The sequence below is a fragment of the Lepus europaeus genome, chromosome 5 (genome assembly GCF_033115175.1).
Source record: "Lepus europaeus isolate LE1 chromosome 5, mLepTim1.pri, whole genome shotgun sequence".
NCBI lineage: Eukaryota > Metazoa > Chordata > Mammalia > Lagomorpha > Leporidae > Lepus > Lepus europaeus.
The window spans coordinates 25,087,274-25,113,418 of NC_084831.1; the positions used below are offsets into that span (position 1 = coordinate 25,087,274).

At 48.2% G+C, this 26,145-nt stretch overlaps 1 protein-coding gene across 3 annotated transcripts; it reads right to left on the reverse strand.

The window, feature by feature from the left end:
- Positions 1 to 316: 316 nt before the first annotated feature.
- AK2 (adenylate kinase 2) lies at positions 317 to 23,353 on the reverse strand. Of its 3 annotated transcripts, XM_062190905.1 has the most exons (7): positions 23,181 to 23,349; positions 10,844 to 10,969; positions 8,030 to 8,140; positions 7,806 to 7,900; positions 4,415 to 4,487; positions 3,149 to 3,344; positions 317 to 1,201 (listed from the first exon to the last, which is right to left on the reverse strand). In XM_062190905.1, exons 1-7 carry the CDS (start codon positions 23,271 to 23,273, stop codon positions 1,197 to 1,199), a joined length of 699 nt encoding a protein of 232 aa, XP_062046889.1. In that variant the 5' UTR covers positions 23,274 to 23,349; the 3' UTR covers positions 317 to 1,196. The 3 variants fall into 3 exon arrangements, with proteins under 3 accessions (XP_062046889.1, XP_062046888.1, XP_062046890.1); XM_062190904.1 differs by lacking the exon at positions 317 to 1,201 and having other exon boundaries at positions 2,984 to 3,344; positions 23,181 to 23,350; XM_062190906.1 differs by lacking the exons at positions 317 to 1,201; positions 7,806 to 7,900 and having other exon boundaries at positions 3,254 to 3,344; positions 23,181 to 23,353.
- Between the last annotated feature and the right edge of the window lie 2,792 nt (positions 23,354 to 26,145).

Below are 26,145 nucleotides of genomic sequence, written 5' to 3' on the forward strand. Positions count from 1 at the left end.
CCTGTGAAGGTGGCATTCCCAGCCTCCTCTTTCAGAGGAAGCAGGAGAGTGAATGACTGCCTGGGATTATTGTAGGTCCCTTGAACCCCAAGCACAGCACTGTCTATATACTAGACCAAGCTGCCTTGTCTCTGGGCTCCAAGAAAAGCCTGCCTAAGAGGTGACGGTCAAGAGGGTGGAGGCCCATTCTAGAAGCACACACTTGGACCTTCTGATCACACGGCTGTCAGGGACCACAAGAAAGGGCTTCCAGGCCAGGTCCAGATGTCAACATTTTTCTAGCCCAGATTTTCTTAACAAATGCCACAACAGGGGATACAAATTTTTTATATACTTTATTGACTTAAGGGTCAAACAAGGCAGCATTTGGTCAGTTAAGAAAGGCACCTCATTGAAGACAATTCATCATAGTGCTGTTGAGGGGTCCCATTCACAGGATCTGAGGGTGGAAAGGACAGTCTTTGGATGATACAGCGTAGGACACTTGCTCGTTGATTCAAGAAGGACCCTCACACACCACGGATGAATAAGGCAAGAGTGTAGCATTGAGGCGTGTGTCGGGTGGCTGCTGAGAACTCAGCCAGGAGGGCAGGTGGACTGGCAAGATCAGCGGGAGGTCAGAGGGAGGGACCGAGTCCAGCCTCCCCGTGACTCCAGTAAACTTGATTTGCTGAGCTACCACCTGTGTGCACGACCCCCCCAGGTCTCTCAGACATGGAGATGACTTTCTGATCTGATGGTGTGGGGAACCAAGGTCAGTACCCAAATGCTTCCTGTCCCACGCTCCAGGACACACAGATCTCAGTTCAGTTTCCTGTATTCGTGGCCTGGCAACGCATGAGGTTCTGAGATAAAAGCTGAGGTCTCAGGGCATGGGTTTTAAAAAATATCACCACCAGTTCAAGTAAATGAAAACCCGATTCCTTTAAAATACGACTGCCTCTCTATTTGTACCCAATCCCTCTCTCTGATCACAGTGTTTTTTAATTAATCTTCCCCCTTTGAAACGCCCACCTGTGTGTAAAAGAAGCTGCCTCACTACGAGAACACTGCTGCTCTTCCAAATCCTCGAGCTCCTCACCAGCCCGCCCTCTCCATCCTTCCCCGACCACCCTTCCCCTCTGCCCAGCACCTAAGAGCAGGGATCACGTGGCGGGGTGATGAGCAGTGGTGCGGTCTCGCCTGGCCTTCTGTTACTATGCTGAAATAGAAAGGAAACAAGAGAGAACAAAATGGGTTTTTAAAAACCAAGTACATATCAGCAAAGGATGGCATGCACGCCCCAGCAACCAAATGCATTAACCACTGGATGTTTCTCTGGAGGGTGAAAGCTCTCATGCCTGCTGAGGTGGAGACAGTGGAGTTAAATGAAGCAGAAATACGACCCTAACCACCTGAGATGGGCATACACGCCCCTGGCAGCCCAAATTTCACATGCATTTATGTGTGCACGCACTTGTGAACGTGTGGGGAGGGATGACAAGTATTTGGACAGGGCTCATGCACATTCAATTAACACTCAGGGACCTCAACTTTGAGAGCAAGTGCCTGCAACTGTCCCCAAAGGGAGGTCAATTCTAAGATCCATGGGGCCACGCCCACTCAGAGACCCCAGGCTCACACAGGCACAGTTCACAGTGTTGGTTCCACTCCTCCTCCCCTTCTCAGAAAGTCATGTGCTTCCCAGAAACACACAAAGCCAGCCGGGCTTCCGCTAAGGGTGGGTGGAGTTAGTTTAGAGCCAGGGAAACAAGGCACAGCAGAGGCAGCAGACGCTCACTTGGACCAGGCAGAGGGAAGACGGCCACACACCCATGCCCAGTTTCCATGTGGACAGAGGACCAGACCCCCAGTAGTGGCACAGACAGCAGGAAAGCTCAGGTCAGATGGGACTGGGCACTCTGGGGTCCACTGCACTGAGTCAGCACAGATCACGCTGAGACAGGCAGCATTACTTACTGGACCTGCTGCTGACTTTCTAATGATTTTTCCAGAAGATGCCGTTTTTATGGTCTCTTCCAGTAGCCTATTAATTCAGCTATTTGCCACAGATCAAACAGAAGACCAAAACGCACAGCATGGACCTTAGGAAACATTTAATAGCTGGGGATCTAAGGTTATAATTAAAAGCTGGTTACTGTCATGGGTAATGCTAGTTTTGGGTGACCTGTTCTTGGGGAGTCCATGGGGACTGCTGTCATGGAATAATGGGAAAGGATTGAATCTAGGAGGGAGAAGGCTTAGGTCTAAAAGGGACACATCTGATTTGGGCTTCATATGCTGCAGAGAATGTAGGTTTGACTAAATTCTAATCAAAATGTATCCAAGAATAGATCACCCCTAAATCACTATCTTGTTCACACTTGGAAACAGAGGCAAACGTTACAAATAAAAGCAAAAGAAGCTACCCTGGTAGCTTGTTGGGGAAGTGGATTTGGCTGCTCAGATACCAGACAATCTGAATTCTAAAGGAGCTCTCACCTCGCTTGATTCTTTGGCAACAATTTCATGTTCAAATCCAAGTCCCAATGACCCCTACTTTACAGCACCATGGTGCAGACTGCAAAAATAATAACTTGGCCTGGCTCTTTCTGTGGTGATAGTCTCCCTCAGTAGTTTCTGGAATCGGTAATGTGAGTGCCTTTTTATTCCTTCCATTTAGGGGAAAAAATAAAGATCCCTGACTCATAGGGCTTTTTATTGTGGGCCAGAAACAAGCGGACTCCTCTGCAAACAATGTGGACTTCTAATCAGCTGCTGGAGATGGAATAAATACTAATAGGTTTTGGAGCTGGGATGCCTGGCAGATATCTGGTTTATTTTGGCTAGAAAAATAAAATCAAAAGTACAGCTAATGAAGTAAACACGTGGTAAAGCAACCTAGACAAGATTGAGAAAGTAGGAGAGGGAACATACTTACACGCAGAGCACGCACGCACGCGTGTGCACACACACAGAGATGAGAGGTGCACATTGCCAAAGATACATCAGGTGAATCCTTTTTTAATCAATTCATCCAATGACATTCTTGCTAGCCTGAGAAGCTTCCCTCCTCCTGCCCTGTCCTTCCCACCAACTCCCTGACAGGAAGAGGAAGAAGAAACTCCTCTTTGGACCCAACATTATATAAACATAACCAGGTCTTTACATGTGGCTTTGGAGAAGGCTGCGAGGATGCACGCAAACACGACATCCGGGGTCTGGGACGCATCGACGGCAGCGTGGATTCCCCGTTTCCTGTAGTACTCCACAAGCGGGGTGGTCTGGGTGTGGTAGGCCTCCAGGCGGATTTTCAAGGCTTTTTCGTTATCATCTGATCGACGGATCAAGGGTTCTCCAGTGATCTGAGAACAGGAAGAGGACAATGAAGACCAGGTTTTCTTATTCTATGCCAGATGCAGAGCTGAGATGCGGCTAATTCTGCCTAGGACGCAGATCCCAAAGTCTATCAGAAACACAGACAGACAATCTAGACTCTGACAAAGACTCCTGCTACTCCCAGCAGCAGACCAGCTAGTCCAGAGAAGCCAGGGAGCCTGTCAGAAACACTGACCATGGGGAACAAGGCTCACGAGAGGGAGATGGTCACTGCCTTTCCCTGGCAGCTTTGTGCTCAGGCTGTCCAGCCTCCAAGATGCACCTATTTATAGTTAGAAGCAAGGATGACAGAGGCCCCTAAGTCCAGCAGAACACATCAAACTCATAGATGTGTTCACAGCTGAATCTAAGTTGCCTAAATATTTAGCATATTTACTAGGGTGTCACCCACCAACATACTAGAAGTGGCAAGTAAAGTGAGAAAGAACTCCACGATATAGAATTACCAACTGTGTGAATGGGACTAGTGGACCTCATGGTTTTGGAACCTGTATTTCTAGAACCTGGGTGATCTGATGAACTTGTCTCATATGACAAAGATAAATCGCAAAATTCCTACTGTTGCCTCCGTGATCTCAAACAGACTACAAGCGGGCTCCTGTGGCAACCCAGGACGTCCTGGCACAGCAGAGTGGTTGCAGTGAAAGCATGTATTCTCCTGGGCAGAACTGGTAGCAAACTTCTCTTTAGCACTGTCCTCCCCCAGCCAATGCTGCACTTCCAGGCAGCCTTCTGATGAGCTGACCAGTCCCATGGGCGTGACGCCAGAGGGGCTGCTCCAGACAGAAGACGGGCACAAGCCGGGCACTAGCAGCAGCCGGCCCTACTAGCTACCTGGAAGTCAAGCAAGAAACCAGCTGAGGAGACGACGTATGGGTCCGCCATGGGCCAGTCTGATCTACTTTACAGTGATAGTTTTCATGGTTAAGTTAGTAACATTGAGATACAAAGGGAAGATGGAAAGAACAATGGGGAAAAAGAGAAAACAGTGAAGCAAAAAGAGGGACAGAAAAGGAAATTTCCTGAGTTTACATACGTCATCTTTCATGGGTTCCTTAGGGGGATTGAACTCCTCGTGGTAGGAACGTCCACTTGTGGGGTGAATCAGCCTGCAAGACAGCAAGTGGACATGAGTCAGCCACCCACCCCCTGAGCCCAGGCATCTCTGGAATGACAAGAGGGACAGAAGCTGGACGCAAGGCTTTTACCCAGCAGAGAGCCCAGCTGTAGGCATCTCTCGCTTAGGAAAATAACTGGCTTGTCAGGAAAATAACTGGGCTCGTGCCATGGCAGAGCGAGCACGTTCTGTGTTTTAACCAAACATCATAATGAGTGTCTGGCTAACGAGGCAAACTGCTGCCTAACCACCCAATTTACGACTCCAGAGAAGGAACTCCGTGCTGGTCTCACGCCGTCACTCACTCTATTCACCTGTTCACTGAACCGAACACTAACACCTAGTCCCAACCAGGGCTTAAGCTGAACTCAGGGACTGCAAAGTAATGAGTAGGGATCCCTGCTCACAAGCAGTGCCTAGAAGCAGAGAAAAATGTGGAAATAGCTTCAACAAATGTGATAATCCTTTAACAGAGATTTGTACAAAGTGCTAGAGGGAGCCAAAGACAGAGAAATTAAAACCCCCGTCTCTTAGTTTGATCACAAAGCCAGGAAAGTACTAGGAGGAAAAACATGTCCCACAGACACAAACATCACCAGGCAATGCAGCACAGCGATCACACAGACAAGACGGCCTAACCTTCACAGGCGACACTCAAGTCACCAGGAAAAACGATATGCTAGACAAGTCATGGAATGGGGACCAAGAACAACCACGTAGCTGGCACTGAATGTGTAGCTGGTGGCTGCAACTGTGCTAGTCTCCTCAGGGAACAAGCCCACGTTCCCGACTGAGGATGGCCACACCACAGGAGCCCAGAAACCCACACCACAGGAGCCCAGAGGCAGGCCTAACTCTTGCTCCACAGCTACAGTGTGCTTGGGTTGTGTGGTTTCTCAATTCTCTGTTAACCAAGTGTTTGCTTATTGAACTGATGCCTACTTTCCTCATCAAAGTCTCTTGCACCAGAATTTCTGAACATTTCTCATCTTTTGGCACACATAGAAATAGAAATGTGTGTTCAAGACTTGCGGGGCCTGCTCCTCCTGGGCTGCCCACAAGGGGATCAGTATCTCAGCTTGTCAGCCGGGAAACTGCTTAGACTCCTGAATCCCACCTCTGTGAGAGAGGACTCTGTTTTCATCACAGAATGTCTTGGGGGGACAATATGGACTTAAAGTGGCAGTGGGTTACTGGGGGATGAAAAGACAGTAGATTAAATAAACTGCTGAGGGACAGCTTAACACAGGTGCTGGGAGGGGTGCCTTCCATTACGGCATCCACTGGGAGACCCCAAGAGATGGGGAGCATAGGCTGCTGGGTTCACCTCAGAGTCTTTGGGAAGGGCTGGGGCATGCCATGTAAACTTGGAAACCATCTTCGCCAGGCTGTCACGGCTGTGAGGGAGGCAGTGTACCAAACCAGTCGCTTCCAAACTAAGGGCCCTGTACAGCGAAGCTGCAGCTTGTTCTTCAGAACCTCTCTGTTCCACCACCAGCCCAGTCAGGGCCCTCCATCCCTTCATGTGGCTCACAACCAGGCTCCTAAGAAGGGATCCTTATCTGTTTCCCTTCTCTTGCAATTTAGTTTGTAGGCCAGGACCAAGCTAATGTTTTTAGAAAGCTGTTTTTGCCATAACACCCAGTGACTCAAAGACATTTCATGACTCCTGGACTCTGTGTTAAACAGCTGCCATCTTATCTTTCCAGTAGTACTCATTCTACTGGCCCAGGTCACTCCTCCAACTCTGAGTAGACAAGTCTAGGACCTACCAGCCCAGGCCAGAGCCCCTCCCCTCGCCCATACATGGTCCTGCCTCTGCTCCCCTCTGGCAAAGCCTCCCTGAAATCCTCTTCATCCAGGAGGGCTGAGCTGATGACATGCCTGTCCCAGGCAGCCTTTCCCTTTCCATCCCTTCTGCACTAAATGGCTCCCTGAAGTCAGAGATGTCACCACTGCATTGTTCTTCTAGAGCCCCTCCTATTCTTTGCCCCCAGCGCCTAGTACCACAGTATACAGGAAGGAGGGCCTCAGGTAGTAGGGCCCGTCATGTCAGGCTCCCACTGTTACCTGGTTCTGTTAACATACGATGCACACCTCAGGAACTCCAGGCCAGGGGGTGTCCCTTACTGTTGATCCTTACCACTTCCTGGCCTACATCAGCTTTGTCTACTCTGCACAACAGGGATGCAAAGTGACAAGAGTCCCTACACTGAAGAAGCCTGCAGAGTAGATGGAAACATGGAATCTGGGCATTTGAAAAGAAAATGAGTATCAGGTAGACCCCCTTGTATTGCTCATAGTCTCTAAAAACCACCTTGCTGTCTGTCTCATGGCTACCTCTCTCCTTGAAGGTACCTATTAGAGACACATGAAAGCGTTCTACTCTGTTAGAAATCACAGCAATAAAGTCTGAAACAAGAAAACCTTTTCTTCCTAATTAAATCCAAAAATTTACATGCATTACGTGATGGTCATGGAAAAACTGAACAGTGACCAATCAGAATAAACACAAATGTACAGCAATAAGGGAATAAGTGACAGTTCACCTACAGTGATGCGGTGACCACCTTCCTGAGACTCCACCAAACTAAACATAAAAACTCACAGCCCACAATAAAGAAGAGAACGGAGGGTCCACTAGTGGTTATTTCTGGAAGGCACAGAGCAGATGGCAGAGAGATTAGTGAGAGTCAAGGAAACTGTCACCACAGCAGCAGCTGCTGTTTTAGAACAAAGTTGTTCAGAAGCATTTCTGTGCTAAAAGTCAACTATTACAGAGAAACAGGCTAGAAACAGAGAAACAGCAGTGTGGCTGTACTATGAATATGTTTCCCCCTCTACTTTCTAAATTTTGTACAGATAGTCATAATTTTATAATCAATAAAAAGCTTACAATAAAGCTTAGCAACTCCAGCTGAAACCAGATTTAACAAACGCTAACATGGAGCTACCTATGGAAGGAATTGGACATTTCTGAAGCAGCTACTACAAGCAGGACTCTGAAGTAGGCACTTCGTGCTATCTGACGAGAATAACGGCTCCTCTAAGCAGGCATCAGTATTCTTATTCTACGTAAGAGGAACAGTCTTAGGGAGGATAAGAAAGACACCCAGGGTCGGAGAGAGGACAGGACTGAGATGCTTACTCAGCCTCTGCTCCATTCCATGTCCCTATCTCATGTCACCACTTTGGATGTCACCAAACAAGATCAATCCATGCTGAAATGGCTGGGATTACACAACAGCAACTACAGGTCAACAGAACTTGGAGGGAGCACGAAAAGAAGGGACTTTCAGGGGACAAATACCTTCCTGTGATTCTCCGGATCAGCAGGGAATCTGGGATACTGAATTCAATCACAGAATCAAGCTTCTCTTTCCGCTTCTCCATGAGGTTGTCAAGCTGCAAAAGAGTGTGTAGCCCACCTAAGCTGTCAGAACTCGGTCAGACCCATCTCCTTCAGAGGAAGTACGAGCTTAAGGGCCAGAGTTTGCGTCCATGCAGTGAGGGTAGAAAAATGAAACCACCCACCATTTCTGCCTGCCTCACAGTGCGAGGGAAGCCATCCAGAAGAAAACCATTCTTGCACGAAGGGGTCTCTAGGTTCTTCTCAATAAGCTCCACGACCATTTCGTCACTCACCTGGAAGTGAAGAACAAAACAGCCTTGGGCTTCAATCAGTTAACAAGGGGACAGCCCAACCCCAGGTGACTAAACAGCGGGTCTTCTTCACCCCAAAGAAGCAAAAATCAGAACAAATGTGGAGTGGCTCCATTTGGAAGGCTCAGTATCATGCTTATTTCTGTTGTTGCCACAAAACACATCCTCTTCCCCTGAGTCCCAATAACCTGGGGAGGGAAGAGGGATTCCTCTGCTGTCACTCCACCAGGAGTGGTCCATGTCGCAGGTCCTGAAGGCCTCTCCTGCCACTAGACTCAAAGGCCTAACCATCAGGTTAGCTCAGCAGCCCAGCAGCAGTGGATGGCCCTCAAGGCCCAGGAAAGGTGAGGGCTCGTGGCTGAGCGATCGCCTGAGGAGAGCTCCAGGAGAGAGCGCAGGCGGATCGGACTGCATGAAGGCAACAACTTTCTCTGATGCATGATTTTGATTAGGCTGATGGTAACCCAACTGAGGGTACACCGGGTTACGCACCTGTGTCATTCTGGTCTTGAAGGGGAACAGAGAAGTTGGCAAGACTGGGCCAGAAGAAACTGAAGAGCCAACCCAACACAGCTCTGAGCCCCCCTAAAAACCCTAATAAGGGACACACACACACACCCCGCTGCCACCCTAACTTTCAAACACTGGTTTTTCTCCCACGCCTTTACAGAAAGAAAAGTTCCTATTTAGGACTACAGTGAGGGCTGCTCATCTTGGCGACTGCGATGCTCTTATCTTTCAGGACCAGCTGAAACTGGGGGACAAAGTATAAAGGCTGCAACTAAGCGAAGGCCGGAGATAAGCAATCTCACTGCCACATCCCAAATTCTTGCCGTACATAGTCTCCCATCAAGACCCAATGTGCAAAGTATCTAGTTTTCTGGCCTGAGGCAAGACCCCACTAACAGGAAGGGAAAACTAGAAAGAAAAGGGCAGACAGGTAGGCTGGCAGAGGTGCCATTTGATGCAGGTACAGAGTCTCAAAGACTTGGTAACTTGGGGCTGAGAGCAAAGCCCAGCACTTTCTCCAATCAACACTCTTAGACAGGAAAAGATCAGAAGACCGAGCACAAAATGACTTCCAAAGGTGATTCCCAGAGGTCAAGTTCCAGAACAACGTGTTACAATTAAGCTCTGGAACTATTCATACCAACTCACCTAAAATCCAGAGAAAATGCTATCACATCCTTCAGACAGGAAGGATTATCTTTCTGTCTACTGCCAAGTTAGAGACACAGAACGCACAGCCATAGGGGCTGGTGCTTGGCCTAGTGGTTAAGATGCCAGTTAGGACACCCACATCCAGGAGTGCCTGGTTTGACTCCAGACTCTGGTGCCTATTGTTCCTGCTTCCAAGCTTCCTGCTAATGTAGACCCTATATGGGAGGTGGTAATAATGACTCAAAGAACTGGGTTCCTGCCATTCACGTGGAAGATCTGGATTGGGTTCCTGGCACCCAGCTTTGGTCCTGGGCAGGGGTAGCGTAATGTGGGTATTTGGGGAATGAACCAGTGGATAGGAGTGCTCCCTCTCTCTCAAATAAATAAAGGAAAAACAAAAACAACTAGACAGACACAAAAGTAGGTTAAAAAATGCTTTTATTTAAAAAAAAGATTTGTTTATTTGAAAGGCAGAGTTACAGACAGGCAAAAACAGAGAGAATCTTCCATCCACTGGTTTACTCCCCAGATGGCCACAACAGCCAGAGCTGTGCAGATACAAAGCCAGGAGCCAGGAGCTTCTTCCAGGTCTCCCACATGGGTACAGGGGCCCAAGGACTTGGGCCATCTTCTACTGCTTTCCCAGGCCACAGCAGAGAGCTGGATCAAAGTGGAACAGCCAGGTCTCGGACCAGCACCCATATGGGATGTTGGCACTGCAGAAAGCAGGTTTACTGGCTATGCCACAGTGCCGGCCCCCAAAAAACACTACTGTAATTTCCTAAGACCTTTCTTGAATATATTTAAGTTTTGGCCTACAGGTGGCAATTCCATTTTTGGCTTTAAAATTTGAGCATATTAAAAAAATTCAGCACAAAGCAATCTCAAGAATACTGTCAATAAATTAAGTGTCATAAAATCAGAACAAACCCAGTAAGTTGCGACTCTAAAAGTTCACATAATCTATCAGTTTGTTAAAACATTCTGTAGCACAGGGCTGCCCAACTGAACTTTCTATGACAATGGAAATGCTCGATGAATACATTGGCTGGTGAACAACTTGGAATGTGGCTACTACAACTGAGGTGCTGAATTTATTTATTTTAATAGAAAACTTAAATATTTATTTGAAAGGCAGAGAGACAGAGGCAAAGACAGAGTAATTTCATCTACTAGTTCACTCCCTAAGTGCCCACAACAACTGTAATTGGGCCAGGCCAAGGTCAGGAGCCTGGAACTCAATCCAAGTCTTCCATATGGGTAGCAGGGAGCTAAGAACTTGAGCCATCATCTGCTACCTCCCAGAGAGCGCATTAGCAGGAAGTTGGAATCAGAGGCAGAGCTGGGACTCAAACCTAGGCAGTTCAATATAGGACGCGGGCATCCCAAGCAGTACCTTTAACCACTGCACCAAACAAGTGGATCTTAAATTAAAATAGCAACATGTGGTAGGTGGCTACCATACTGGAAGTACAGATTTAGACTCTGAGGAATACCAACCCTTACTTGTATTGATAAACTTACCAGTTTCCCAGCATCCATAGTTGCCTTTAGCTTTTTTCCCAGCTCTGAGCCAGAAGCTACCATGGCCCTCAGCATGTCCCCAGTGGCTAAATGGCAGACACAGAAATTTTCAGCCAATCTGGGTGCCTATGGAGAAGACAAAAAACAAGATACAGTTAACACTGCTGGTCCTGGTGAACTCGGTCCTGCCATTTGTTGGTTGAGTAAACTTAGGCAAATGCCTTCTTCCTGTAACAGGGATAAAAGTAACTTACATTCTAATGTACAACGATTACAGAGTCACAGCAGAAATTACATGAGATAATACATGTAAAGTACTTAAAACAGTACCACCTGCATGCCAGAAGTCATCACAAGTATTAACTAGTCTCACTACTTCCACTGGACACATGGGCCTCATGCTCCCCATTATAAACAATACATAAATACAGCAAAGCCTACACTCACATGGCTGTTGTGAAGTTTAAACGAGATCAACTTGGCAGGATGCTAATGCACAGAACGAGTACATGCCACAGGAAGAACGTGCTATCATCATGTAACGTATCCGCTGGGTGAAGGGTGAGAACATGGGCTCGCCCCCGGCTAGCATGGGGTGCTCCCCCTCCCTGTCACTAGGCAGCTGCATTATCTTAGCCCAGTCACTCACCTTCTCACAGGCTCAGCTTCCTTATCTGTTTAAAATGAAGGCAAAAGCAGCTTCATATCAGAAGGTGGCTGTGAGGATAGCATGAGATGTATTTGCAGAGCACCTGGCAAATGGTAAGCACTTACATGTTTTAGGAGACAGTGTGGCCTGTGGTCAAGAGCATGAGCTTGAAATTCAAACTCCTTAGGTTTTAGACTCCAGGTCACCAATCACTACACATAAAGTCAGACAAGTTATTTCACCTTACCAGGTTTCAACTTTTCCTCTAAGTGAAGTGGAGATGGTAATAGTAATACCACCTGTATCACCGAGTTGATTAGATTATATAGTTTGGCCTATGCAGGGCCTTGCACAGAGGAAGTGCTCAGTGAACATTAGCTATTCCCATAAGGCCTGCCCTAATTCTATACTCATTCATACAGAAAGACAATAATTACTCATGCCTCTTCCAAGAACCCTGTTGGAAGCCAGGGAAACAGATGAATGGAAGACACAGACCCCATCCTCAAAGAGTCAGAGTTTGGTGGACTATAAGTCAAAATGCAGAATTAGAATAGGAGAGAATGCACAGTTGAGCACTGGTTCTACCGTGGTTAAAAAAAAATTCATAGGGGATAGAATTAGTATGAAGAGCTCAATACTTAGCTTTCTGGTTCAATTGTTTTATAATGTAAGTGGGTTTGGATCCCTGTTCAAACAAGTTCACTGGGAGTTTTCTTAAATGCATGCTTAAGTGCATACAATAAAGGGAAACAGATGGGGCTCAAGTAAGGAAATTCCGGTTTGTGATTCATGGAACGATTCAGTTCAAGCAAAGAAAGGACTTCATTGCAAAATGGAACCCAGATGGGAAGGCATTAAAAACTATGAACTGTGGAAAACCAATGAAGGCCAAGCCCCTTGGCAATGGGAAAGCAGGCTAGCAACTGTGGCCATACACGCAGAGAATAGCACTTTCTGCCCATCTTCCTCCTGGTTGTTGAAATTGACATGGCTAAACAATTAGGAGGTCAAGCTTGCTCAAGGGGAAAGGCTGACCAAATTACCACAGAGAGGAGCTGTTAGCACAGTACCCAGCCATTCTATTTTCATCACTCCCAAACTGCAAGACTCTCAGGCACTGTTCCAGGTGACTGGATTCTATAGCTGTTGTGAAGCACACACCCCAACGGGGAAGACCGGGCAGGAAAGGAACACCTTCGTTTTCTGCTGGCTGCACGGTTGTCAATGTGGTAGGCTACAAAGAACACACAAAGGCTTTGGAGTCAGATTTATGCCTGAATCCTGGCTAAGGCCTTCAGTGGCTGTCTGATACCGGGCTGGTTAAATTTCTTAGTGTCAGATCCCTCACTATTAACTACTTTGCAGAGCTTTTGTAAGGATCAATGAAATAAAGTACCCTGAACATCAGACAAAGGGGACTCAATGAAAGGCCTTCTTCAGTGATCTTTTTTTGCAATACTCCTTGTAGAACACAGAAGTCTGCTGAAAAGACTTCATTCTGATCTCACCACACTGCAAATTTATGCCTCATAGTAGTGCTCTCGACTCCCCATCACTGGGGCTGGGGGTGTTGTTAACAGGCAGATTCTGATTCCATGGGGTAGGGACCAAGCACCTGCATTTAAGCTTCCAGGCTCAGACGGTTCCTGAACCACACTTTGAAGAGCATGGATCTAGAGTCAATACAAGCAAAGTGTTACTGCTGGCTACAGACTACTGCTGAACCTGAGGAACAGGCTCATTGTGAGAACTGAGGGGGTGGGGACTTTTGGGGGGAAGCGGGTAGAAATGGCTAAACACACTAGAAAGGCAGCATGGGGTTTGGTGGTTCTCAAACTTCAGCATACAGATGGCTCTTGACTTAACGATGGTTCAACTTAGGATATTCTGATGTCAAGATTTTGCAAGAGGTGCTGGCACTGTGGTGCAGCGAGTTAATGCCCTGGCCTGAAGCGCCGGCATTTCATATGGGCGCCGGTTCGAGTCCGGCTGCTCCTCTTCCCATCCAGCTCTCTGCTGTGGCCTAGGAAAGCAGTAGAAGATGGCCCAATTCCTTGGGCCCCTGTACCTGAGTGGGAGACCTGGAAGAAGCTCCTGGCTTCGGATCAGCACAGATCCGACCGTTGCGGCCATCTGGGGAGTGAACCATTGGATGGAAGACCACTCTCTCTCTCTCTCTGCCTCTTTCTCTGCGTAACTCTGACTTTCGAATAAATAAATAAATAAATCTTAAAAAAAAGAAAGATCTACAAGAGGGGATGGAGTTGTGGTATAGGCTAAGCTGCTGCCTGTGGTACCAGCATCCCACATGAGCACCAGTTCAAGTAGTGGTTGCCCTATTTCCAATCCAGCTCCCTGCTTATGTGCCTAGGAAAGCAGTGGAAGATGGCCCAAGTCCCTGGGCCCCTACCACATATGTAGGAGACCCAGATGAAGCCCCTGGCTTTGACCTGGCCCAGGCCCAGTCATTGAGGCTATTTGGAAAGTGAACCAGTGGATGGAAGATTGCACATGTGCGTGTGCTCCCTAACTCTGTTTTTTTAAAATTTTTTTTTATTTGACAGATAGAGTTAGACAGTAAGAGAGAGAGACAGTGCCAGCACCACAGGCGGAGGATTAGCCAAGTGAGCCATGGCGCCGGCCCATCAAATGCATTTTTGATTTATGGTATTTTCAATGTACAGTGGGGTTATCAGGACACAATCCCAATGGAAGATGAAGAGCATCTGTGTTATCTCAGATAGTGAAGCGCTTGCTTCAAATGCCAGGCTTACCCTTGAAAGTTATGACTGTGTGGTTCTCAGGTAGCACTCTGGGATTCTGACACAACTGTGAAGCTCTGGGGTAGTGGCAAGACACTGGGTTTTGTTGTGGCACAGACACTACTCTTTGTTCAGTTTCACCTTGAACAAGTTATGTGACTTTCCTGAGGCTTCAGTTTCTTTTTTTTTAATCAAAATATTTATTTGCAGGGGAGGGAGAGGTAGATGGAGATAGAGAGAAATGCTCCCCCATCTACTGGCTCACTTCCCAAATGCCTGCAATGGCTGAGACAGAGCTGGGTCATCTCCTCGAGCTGTGAACTCAATCCAGGTCTCCCACATGGGTGTCAGGAACCTAATCACTTGAGCCATCACTGTGCCTCCCAGGGCAGCATTAGCAGAGAGCTGAAGTCAGGACTGGAGATACTGAACTCAGGTATCTGATACACAGCACAGGTGTCTGAAACGCCTGCCCCATGCCTCAGATTCTTCAACCAGAGAGTACAGGCAACAATGTCTATTTAACAGAGGGCAGCTGCAGGGACTCAACAAGAGTGTATGCAGAAAACACTCAGCATTGTGCCTGGAACCAGGAACTAAAGGCAAACTCCTAGTTCTTGAGAACTGATTTAATCTCAAGCCCACCTGTTTTCTCACTCTGCTATCATCTTTCCCATTCCTACTGCACATGCAACTAGAATCATATCCTAAAATACTGCTGGATGTGCTACCCATACCATTCAGAAGCCTTCAACTTCTCCCCAGTTCATGAGGAGGGAAGACTAAACATCTGAGACTGCACTCAATGCTCTCCATAATCAACCTCTACACCGGCAGGCACTCCGTATTTACTCTGCACGGCCATGGAAGTCTGCGCTGCAGCACTGGGGACAAGCTGCTCTTACACGGAGTTCCAGAGTCCGTAACACAGAAGCCTCCCCAAGGACTCAGCTCAAGCTCGTCTCTCCAGAGAATACCCACTCCCTTTCCCCTACTGGCCTAAGCCTTACCCTTCTCTCTAGTCAAATTCTCAAAACATTTGGGCCATCAAAAAAATCTTCCCAACTATCCCTTCTTTCTCTGAGGAATCCTATCAATATCAGGTAACTACAAGCAATTTTCCATGCATTGTTTCCTAGTATTTAGAATGCATACCATGTAACAAACCCACAAGGTAGGAGCTATTTTTTTCATCTGCATTTTACAGATGAAATTCAGAAGTTGCCCAAGATCCCATGGTGGTAAAAGCAGAGTCGGCAATGGGCCCCAAGGCTGTCAAGCTCTAGCTCTCAGCCGTGACAGAATGCAGCCCTACACCAAACGACCCAGGGAGCCTCGGTGCCTGTCCTTACAGTAGGCAGCACGAGCAGACTGCACAGTGCTGCAGGTGTTGTTTCTTCATGAGTGCAAACTACACAAGTTGTTCACAATGCATCGAGATGCTTGCTCACGGTTTTTTCCACATTTCTCTATGTATACTATACTTCAACTAAAGGTTTTTTGTTTTTGTTTTAAATCACAGAAATCACAGTCAGACTTTTAGCTCTGCCTCCTAACTTATCAGGGATACTATTCTAACCTTTCTGGGAAGGTAGGATGAATGGGAGACCTTCAACAAATTATAGTTCTTGTTCTACCCTTGAACTAACCCACCACTTAACAAGTCACTCATCTGGTGTGTGGCATCTTGCACTAGCATTTTTTGTATGCCTATTCATTTCTGTCTCTCCAACTACATTACACAGCAACAGTGTAAAGTCTGTCTGATGACTCAGACAGACATGAGTTCAAATCCTGCCTCTGCTACCACATTTGTTTCCTGGGGCATACAGCCTCTAGGTCTCAGTTTCCTATTCAGTAAGAAGGTGTGGATAGCACCAGGACCGACTTCCCAGTCCTGTAGGATTAGATCAGATGATGCATGTGAAGTCTTCAGCTTGGGTTCTGTCACATAAACTGAGCTATGATGTAATTACTATAACTTCCTGATAGGCACAGGGTAGGAGAAAAATCTAACCTGAGGCAGTAGATAGCAGCAGAAAGAGCTGTGGGTTTGCAAGTCATGCAGATGCAACCTGTGCCAAGTACTTGCCATATGGCCTAGAGAACAAGTTATTTGGACTTCAGTTTCTCCAACTGTGAAAGAAGGAATAAGACCATGGGTCTCACAGAGTTGTGTCGCTCCACTCATATTGATGGGCCTGACCTAGAAGACAGCAACTGAATGCATTAAGTGTACCTGACCGCAAAGAACTGGTAAAAGTTGGACACACAGAAGTGAGTGGGGCATACATTTGGCCTGGCAGTTGAGATGCTAGAACATCCACGTACCATACGGGAGTGCCTGGGTTTGACACCTGCCTCTGGCTCCTGATTTGTTTCCTGTTAATGCAGACGCTGGGTAGCAACAGTGATACATCAAGCAGCTAGGCTCCTGCTTACTCACATCAGAGAACTGGACAGCATTTCAAGTCTTGGTTCTGGCTCTGGCCCTGGCCCAACCCTGACCATTGTGGGTATTTGGAGAGTGAAGCATTGGATGGGAGCTCTGTTCCTCTGTCTTTTAAATGAATGAATTTTTTAAAATGTCTTAAAAAAAAGCCGGCGCCGCGGCTCACTAGGCTAATCCTCCACCTTGCGGCGCCGGCACACCGGGTTCTAGTCCCGGTCGGGGCACCGATCCTGTCCCGGTTGCCCCTCTTCCAGGCCAGCTCTCTGCGTGGCCAGGGAGTGCAGTGGAGGATGGCCCAAGTCCTTGGGCCCTGCACCCCATGGGAGACCAGGAGAAGCACCTGGCTCCTGCCATCGGATCAGCGCGATGCGCAGGTCGCAGCGCGCCTACCGCGGCGGCCATTGGAGGGTGAACCAACGGCAAAAGGAAGACCTTTCTCTCTGTCTCTCTCTCTCACTATCCACTCTGCCTGTCAAAAATAAATAAATAAATAAATAAAATGTCTTAAAAAAAAAGAAAGAAACGCAGGAAGGCGTTGTGGTGAGCAGGTTAAGCCGCCATGTGGAAGGCCTGCATCCCATGCTGGAGTGGCTGGGACCGAATGCCACCTCTGCTTCCAATCCAGCTTCCTGCCAACACACACTCCCAGTGAGGCAGTGGATGACGGCTCAAGTACCTGAGTCCCTGCCATCTACGTGAACAACCTGAATGGAGATCTTGACTTTAGCCTGGCCCAATCCTGGCTGTTGTAGGTATTTGGGGAGTGAACCAGTGGATGGAAGATCTCTTTCTCTCTGTTGCTTTACCTTTCAAATAAATAAATAAACTTAAGGAGAGAGAGAGAGAGAGAGAGAGAGAGAGAGAGAGAGAGAGATGAGAACATCCACCCCTAAAAAGGAAACAGGGAAATAAAGTTATTTACAATAACAAGCACAAACATTCTAGATGTTTTTAAAACACTATGCTTATGCAAAAGTAGGTACTTTTCAAATGTCTAACTAGTTAAATGTGGAAAGTTTTAAAAGGAAGGTTCAGTCATATCCACATAAAGTATGAGTTATGCAGGTGTAACAGGAAGTACTAGTGGGAAGAAAACATTGCAAAGCAGGTACTAGGCACTGATCCCAGGTTAGGGATTTTACATCAAAGATTGCAAATATCTGCCAATTAGGGGACCGGCAGGCAATGTAAATGTATGTGGAGTCAAATGTAAGCCATAGCCAGCAGAGAGGACAGTGCAGGGGACAGGAGAGTGCACGGACCACCCAGAGTGGCAATGCCTCTCAGCTGCACGTGGCTGCTGCCAAATCTGATTTCTCAAGAGAAACTGGAACTCTGACTTTTTAGGGGAAATTTCACAACTGAAAACACCCAATGGTCAACTTTATTTTGAAAGCTGACAAAGGGAACAAATCAACCATTTATTCTGCCTTTTCTATACACACACCACCAGGTAATCAAATAGTAAATGAGGGTAAGTTTTTCATTATAGGAATATTCCAGCTAATAAGTGAAAAAGGAATGACATAATTAGAACCCCATACTGCCATCCAAGATGAATCACTGTGCCCAGGCCCTGAACAGTAAGGTCTACACCCAGGGTGGGGAACCTTTTTTTCTGCCAAAGGCTATTTGAATATTTATAACTTCATTCATGGGCCACACAGCATTATCAACTTCAAAATTAGCCTGCTGCGACTGCTGCCCGAGATGCAGCATCCCATATGGGTGCTACTTCCAATTCAGCTCCCTCCTAGTGGCCTGGTAAAAGCAGAAGATGGCCCAAGTGTTTGCATCCCTGCCACCCACGTAGGAGATCCAGATGAAGCTCCAGGCTTCAGTCTGCCTAGCCCTGGCCATAGCAACCATCAGGGGAATGAGCCAGAGGATGGAAGATCTCTTCTGCTCTCTCTCTGCCTCCCTGTAAATCTTTCAAATAAACAAATCCTTAAAAACAAAACAAAACAAAAGTTAACATGGGCTGGCACTGTGGTATAGGAGGTTAAGCCTCTGCCTGCAGTGCCAGCATCCCATACGGGTGCTGGTTCGAGACCTGGTTGCTCCACTTCAGATCCAGCTCCCTGCTAATGCACTTGGGAAGGCAGTGAAAGATGACCCAAGTACTTGGGCCCCTGCACTCACGTGGGAGACCTGAAAGAAGCTCCTGGCCTCAGCCTGGCCCAGCCCAGGCTGTTGTGGCCACTTGGTGAGCAAACCAATGGATTAAAGATTTTCTCTCTGTATCTCTGCCATTCAAATAATAAATAAATCTTACAAAAAAAAGTTGCAGTTGCCTTGGCAGGGCCAGACATTCCCCATCCCTGGTCTACAAGCACCATAGAGACAGCAGACATCACACACACCTAATGAAGAACACAGCACCACCTATGAAGTAGTCAGCTCAATACATTAAACCAGAATCTAAGTGGCCCCAACTAACAAAAGAAACAGGACGGAGAAAATTGGCAAATACGAAAATTTCCAAAATGAGGGATAATACTCCCAGTATAAAGAACCCAGTTTCTGGGCAGTGAAGTGGCATAGTGGGTAAAGCCGCTATCTGCACTGCCGGCATCCAATATGGGCACCGGTTTGAGTCCCGGCTGCTCCACTTCCGATGCAGCTCTCTGCTATGGCCTGGGAAAGCAGTGGAAGATAGCCCAAGTCCTTGGGCCCCTGCGCCCGCGTGGGAGACCCAGAAGAAGCTCCTGGCTTCTGGCTTCAGATCAGCACAGCTCTGGAAGACCTCTCTCTCTCTGCCTCTCCTCTCTTTGTAGCTCTTTCGAGTAAATAAATCTTAAAAAAAAAAAAAAAAAGAACCCAGTTTCTTCCATAAAACTGCAAAAAAACAGAAAAAGGGGTGGAGCGGAAAGAGAAGAGGAACTTATAAATTAGGAGACAAAACTGCTACATTTGAGAGGTTGGTGTTGTGGTGGAGCAGGTTAAGCCTCCACCTGCAACACCAGCATCCCATGTGGGTGCCGGTTTGAGTCCCAGCTACTCCACTTCTGTTCCAGCTCCCTGCTAATGAGTGCCTGGGAAAGCAGGGGAAGACAGTTCAAGTGCTTGGGCCCCTGCACCCACATGGGAGACCTGGGAGACAGTCCAGGCTCCTGGCTTCGGCATGGCCCAACCCCAGCTGTTGGGCCCAGTTGAGGGGTGAACTAGTGGCTAGAAGACCTTTCTCCCCCTTTCTGTCTCTCCTCCTTTCTCTGGATCTCTGCCTTTCAAATAAATTAAAAAAATAAATATTTAAAAAAAAAAAAACTACACTTGAGACACAAATGGAAATTTGAACACTGCTATTAAAAACTGTTATTACTTTGTTTTAATATTTATCTTTTAGATACACACATTGAAATATTTATAAATAAAGTGTTTTGACACTTGGAAAATGTATTTTTTTTAAAGATTTATTTATTTGAAAGGCAGAGTTAGAGAGGCAGTTGGTTCACTCCCCAAGTGGCCGCAATGGCCAGAGCTGGGCAGATCCGAAACCAGGAGCTTCCTCCGGGTCTCCCACATGGGTGCAGGGGCCCGGGACCTGGGCCATCTACTGCTTTCCCAGTTCATAGCAGAGAGCTGGATCGGAAGTAGAGCAGCCGGGACTCGAACCGGCACCCCTATGGGACGCCGGCACTGGAGGTGGCGGCTTTATCCGCTATACCACAGCACTGGCCCCTGGGGAATGCATTTTAATTCTCTGAGAAGGGAGAGTGGATGGCAGGAACGGCACCAGCTGATGGTTGTTGGAGTGGAGAGTGGGTACAATGGGGTTTATTATACCATCCTGCTTATGCATTTAAAACTCTTCATAATAAAAAGTTAGGGTGTGTGGGGTGTGTCTGTAGGCTAAATGCCACTGGCTAAGTACTACTGCTGCTTGGCAGCCTGATTTACGCACATTTTCTACCTCATAAAAACTGCAACAGCCAATACTGCTGTTGGTCCAGCTGTGGAAAAGGTTAAGAGACTGTTATAATCTGACTCTCTCCTAGAGTCCCAGCTCCACTCATCCCTTTCACTCTACAAGGTCTTCTCTCCCCAACTCCAACCATACATGTACCTTATCGGTCAGCTCAGGAGTCAATTTTCTCCAAAACTTCCCAAACAATCATTTACACTGAAATAAGCCTGAGTTGGGGAAAGGAAGAGGTTTTAGAAAGATAAGGGAGAGGCCGGCGCCATGGTTCACCAGGTTAATCCTCTGCCTGCGGCGCCCGCACTCCGGGTTCTAGTCCCGGTTGGGGCGCCGGTTCTGTCCCAGTTGCTCCTCTTCCAGTCCAGCTCTCTGCTGTGACCCGGGAAGGCAGTGGAGGATGGCCCAAGTGCTTGGGCCCTGCACCTGCATGGGAGACCAGGAGGAAGCACGTGGCTCCTGGCTTCGGATCGGCGCAGTGCCGGCCGTGGCGGCCATTAGGGGAGTGAACCAACAGAAGGAAGACCTTTCTCTCTCTCACTGTCTATAACTCTGTCTCTCTCTCTCACTGTCTAACTCTGCCTGTCAAAAAATAAAAAAATGAAGAAAGAGAAGGGAGATAATAATTATTGAGCACCTACTATATGCCAGGCTGTCACCAGGTCCTTACAGAAGGTTTATACACATAAGTAACACTCGTCATCCCGTATCCTTGTGAATATTTATACTACATCGTGGGCAAGGACCTTATCATCGGTCTGGCTCACTGCCTTATCTCCCTTGTTAAGTGCTTGTGAAATGTTGAATGAGTAAAGTAAGTATTATTCCCACTTTTCAGGAGAAACCCTGGGGCTCAGAAGTTACATAGCTTGCTGACCATGAGGCCCTCATCTCAGCACTGGGATGGGCTGCCCATTGCACAACGATGGAAATCATTAACTTCAATATGAGCTGAGAAAAACAAAATTGGCACATTTGAACTATTCTGCTCATGGTTGGTCGCTGGCAGCAAAAATCTGCAGAGTCTGGGAATTAAGCGTCCCCAGGCTGGAGGTTACCTCACAACTGAGGGTGGCAGCAACTGGAGAGAGGAGATGTCAATGCCACTGAGGACAAGGGCCTGGGTGCTGGCGAATTCCAAGGAAGGATCAGGTCAGGCTACAGAGAGAAAAGGGAAAGCAGTCCTTGCTGACCTAGCGCTCAGAGGCAGAAAGCTAAGTCACAGGAACGAAGGAGCCTTCCAGACCTCCTGGTTCCTAATCACCCACATCACCTGTGTCATTCACTCATGCCCAATGACCCCAACACGTGCCAATAACACTTTGGGTGCCACAGTATCTCAGGACCGAGTATGCGGCCTTCTTAAACCTGGCGAATGCTAGGAAGAAAAAGGTGGGCACAAGCCAGTCTTCAGTTCCCCATTCGCTTGGGAACGTGGTCTTCCAGGAACTTCCTCTTCAGAGCCTAACAATAAGCAAGTGCAGAAGACCCGGGGCTGCGGGCATGGGCAATGTCGGACCCCGGGCAGGAACAGGACTTGCACCATGCAATCTATGAACTTCCACACTGGAAGAAATAAATCCCAACCCTGATCCATGGCCTGTTATGTCCCACATCTGGAGGGGGCCAGAGGCCAAACACAGCAGCCCCGCAGCTCCCTAGGGCAGGAGGCAACCTGACTCCACTCCTCTGGAGGCCCAGGCTCCACGAAACCAATCTCACTACCTTGGGTCAGCACCTGACCTCTCAGGCCTATTTTCTTACTTGCTGATGAAGGAAATTAAAATTCGATTTCCCTTTCCATCTAAAAAGTCGACTGAGTTACCTGAGCTGCGGACCCCTCAGCGGTCTCAGATCCCACCGGAAGCAGGGACCCTACGAGCATTTCTAGTCTTTAATTTGTGCACTACTCAAAGGACTCGGGGCCCTGAGCAGGCTCCCCAGTTCTACACACCCATCCCCAGCTTTCAGAGGAACGCGGAGGACCCTGGGATTTCTTCCAAGGCTCCCACAGGTCACACCCCACTTCTCTTGGCAGTCCCCCCTGATCAGCACAGGTCAGCGCCCACTCTGCTCCCACGTGTTGCAGGTGCTCCTCCACCCCCAGCCATCAATCATTATTTAAAAAAAAAAAAAAAAAAAAAGGTCTAACCCTAGCGCCTGGAAGGTAACCTTGACTCTGGGCAATGCATTGCCAACTCGCAGGAAATCTGGGCTTTCACGCTTCTTGCCTCCATTCAGCCTGGAACCCAGAAGGCTCACCCTACGGCTCAAATCTTTGTCTGCAACCTCTTAAAGAGATGAGCCCCTCGACCCTCTCCCCCGCCCCCAACGCTACACCTCAAGCCCGTGTCCCTCAAACACTCCAATACTACCCCAAACTGCCCCGACCTCCAATCTGGACCCTCCCGCACACGCCTCACCAGAACCTGAGACCCTGGCCGTGCGCCCCAAGGCCTCGCTCCCGCGCGGGAAGAGGGCTTCCGGACCCCCGGACGCCCTGACCTTGGAGTTCCGCGGGCTCTGCCGACAAGCCCGGTCCAGCTGCTCACCTGGGTACCTTTGCCAGCCCCGGGCGGCCCCAGCAGCACGGCCCGGATGCCTTTCGGGTGCTCGGGTTCGCCTGCTGGCACGCTGGGAGCCATGTCTGCCGAAGTCTCTCACTGCCACAAGCCCGCACTCTTCACAGCTCCAGAGCTGCCAGGCCAGCGCGCCACGCACACCACGCACGCCCCGCCCTCCGCTCACACTGGTCGGCCGCCGTGTCTGTCAGCTCACTCTGCCCGCCCCTAAGCGCGACGGACATTTTCTCTTACCAACCGTGTGGCGCTACTGAGGAAGGTTACTTCTGATTGGACAAAATCGGTGCGGGAGTTAGGAAGGGGTGGGGTGCTCGTGGCCCTCGCGGCGGGTTGTGCGGAGTGGGCGGGAAAAAGTGAAGACCAGCGGCGGTGCCGGCAGTTCTAGTTAGGTACTTGGCAGTTAATGGCACCAACAATTCCATTAAGGCCTGTGAAATTGCCCGTAGAAGTGTAAGTGGCTGAAATCGCTCTTAGAAGACAAATTGGCAATATATATCAAATACACGTTGGCCCAGCAAGTCCACTGCAGACGAATCAAGGATCTGTGTAAAGATTTTTGTAACAAAGATGTTAATTGTAGCGCTCCTAACAGCCCCAAATCCCGAAATAAACACCAAGAAACCAAAAATAAATGTCCAACCTTTAAAAAAAAAAATGTGTTTGAGAGGTTGAGTTACAGACAGCGAGAGGGAGAGACAGAGAGAGAGGTCTTCCATCTGCTGGTTAACTCCTCAGATGGCAGCAACGGCTGGAGCTGAGCCAATCCGAAGCCAGGAACCAGGAGCTTCTTCCTGGTCTCCCACGCGGGTGCAGGGGTCCAAGCTCTTGGGCCATCTACTGCTTTCCCAGGCCTTAGCAGAGAGCTGAATCAGCAGCCGGGACTAGAACTGGTGCCCCTATGGGATGCTGGTGCCACAGGTGGAGAATTAACCTACTGCACCACAGCCTTGGCCCCAATGTCCAACCTTAAGATACTGGTTAACAAATTGCAACAAATTTACATACTGGAATCTGGCCTCCTTCCATGTATTAAACAATCACATGGGAAAATGCTCACCACGTAAGATACAAAATTGCAGTTACAATAAAACCCCAATTTTATTTAATAGTAACAAGTGGAGACCTCTGTAGTGTGATCGGAGGAGCTTCTCTCCCTTTGTATATTTTTGTGTTTTTAAAAAGTCCCATAGTGAATTCTATAGTATAGAGATATTACCTTTTTTTTTTAAAGATTGATTTATTTATTTGAAAATCAGAGTTATACAGACAGATGAAGAGACACAGAGAGAAAGATTTTACATCTATTGATTCGTGACCCAAATGGCTGCAATGGCTGAAGTTGGGCCAAGCCAAAGCCAGGAGTCAGGAGCTTCTTCTCGGTCTCCCATGTGGGTGTGGGAGCCCAAGCACTTGGACCATCTTCCTCTGCTTTCCCAGGTGCAGTAACAGGGAGCTGGATCAGAAGTAGAGCAGCCGAGTCTCAAACTGCTGCCCATATGGGATACTGGTGTCGCAGAGGTAGCTTTACTGGCTACACCATAGCACTGGCCCAGATATTACCTTTTGAATAGGAAAAATGGCAACTTCTTAAAGATTTATTTATTTGAAAGTTAGAGTTAAAGGCAGAGGGGTGGGGAGAGAGAAAAAGAGAGCGATTTTCCATCCATTGGTTCACTCCCCAAATGGCAGCACCAGCCAGAGCTGGGCAGATCCAAAGCCAGGAGCCAGGAGCTTCTTCCAGGTCTCCCACGCGGGTGTCAGGGCCCAAGAACTGGGCCATCTTCTGCTGCTTTCCCAGGCCACAGCAGAGAGCTGGATTAGAAAAGGAGCCCATATGGGATGCAGGCGGAGACTTAGCCCACTATGCCACAGCACCAGCCTCAATTTGGCAACTGTTTTAAGTCAGGAAAAGGTAATATTTCTCCAAAGAAAAGAGCCTGTCTTGGGCAATGAGTACTTTGTGTGCTTTTTGGTGAGTTGGCGTGTCATCCAGCCTCAAGGGCGTCTTGGTCTTCGGGTTCAGGGTATGATTAGGAAACCATTGTGCTTCTCCACAGCCTTAATGCAACTCTTTTTCTAAACTGCAGTGATCAATTTTTCTACCCCTTCTGGTCTCTTCTTCCTCACAGAAGAAATGAGCATTCAATTCTCATCTCCACACTAAGCTTTTACAGGTGCCTGCTTGACCTTGTTAGGTCCTGCCAGTGACCTTGAAGGAAGCAGAGATTTCATGCCCACTTTTCAGAAAGGAAGCTGCAGTCTACGAGATACGCAGTGATAAGCCCAAAGTCACAATTAAGACTGGGAGTGACAAAGAGCACAGGGTTTGTGGGGTGGGGGTGAAGGGACAAGCATGTTTTCTCTGGTGGAAGCTTCTATGTGGCAGGAATTCACTTGGCTCCAATAAAACAGGAGTTTATGAAGGTTTGCTGTGTGCATGGCACCAGGCAAGGGGAGTGGGAGCAGCTTTCCCCTTCCACCACTATTCTCTGCAGTGATTCTGACCAGACATGGTCTCCCCCAGGAAGGAAAGCAGCCAAGATTTTGTGCACACAAAAGTACACAAAATGTAACATTTAGCCATTCACTTAAAAAAAAAAAGACTTTGAACCTGCGATATATTTTTTTTTTTTGACAGGCAGAGTGGACAGTGAGAGAGAGAGAGACAGGGAGAAAGGTCTTCCTTTGCCGTTGGTTCACCCTCCAATGGCTGCCATGGCTGGCGCGCTGCGGCCGGTGCACCGCGCTGATCCGATGGCAGGAGCCAGGTGCTTCTCCTGGTCTCCCATGGGGTGCAGGGCCCAAGGACTTGGGCCATCCTCCACTGCACTCCCGGACCACAGTAGAGAGCTGGCCTGGAAGAGGGGCAACAAGGACAGAATCCGGTGCCCGGACTGGGACTAGAACCTGGTGTGCCGGCGCCGCAAGGTGGAGG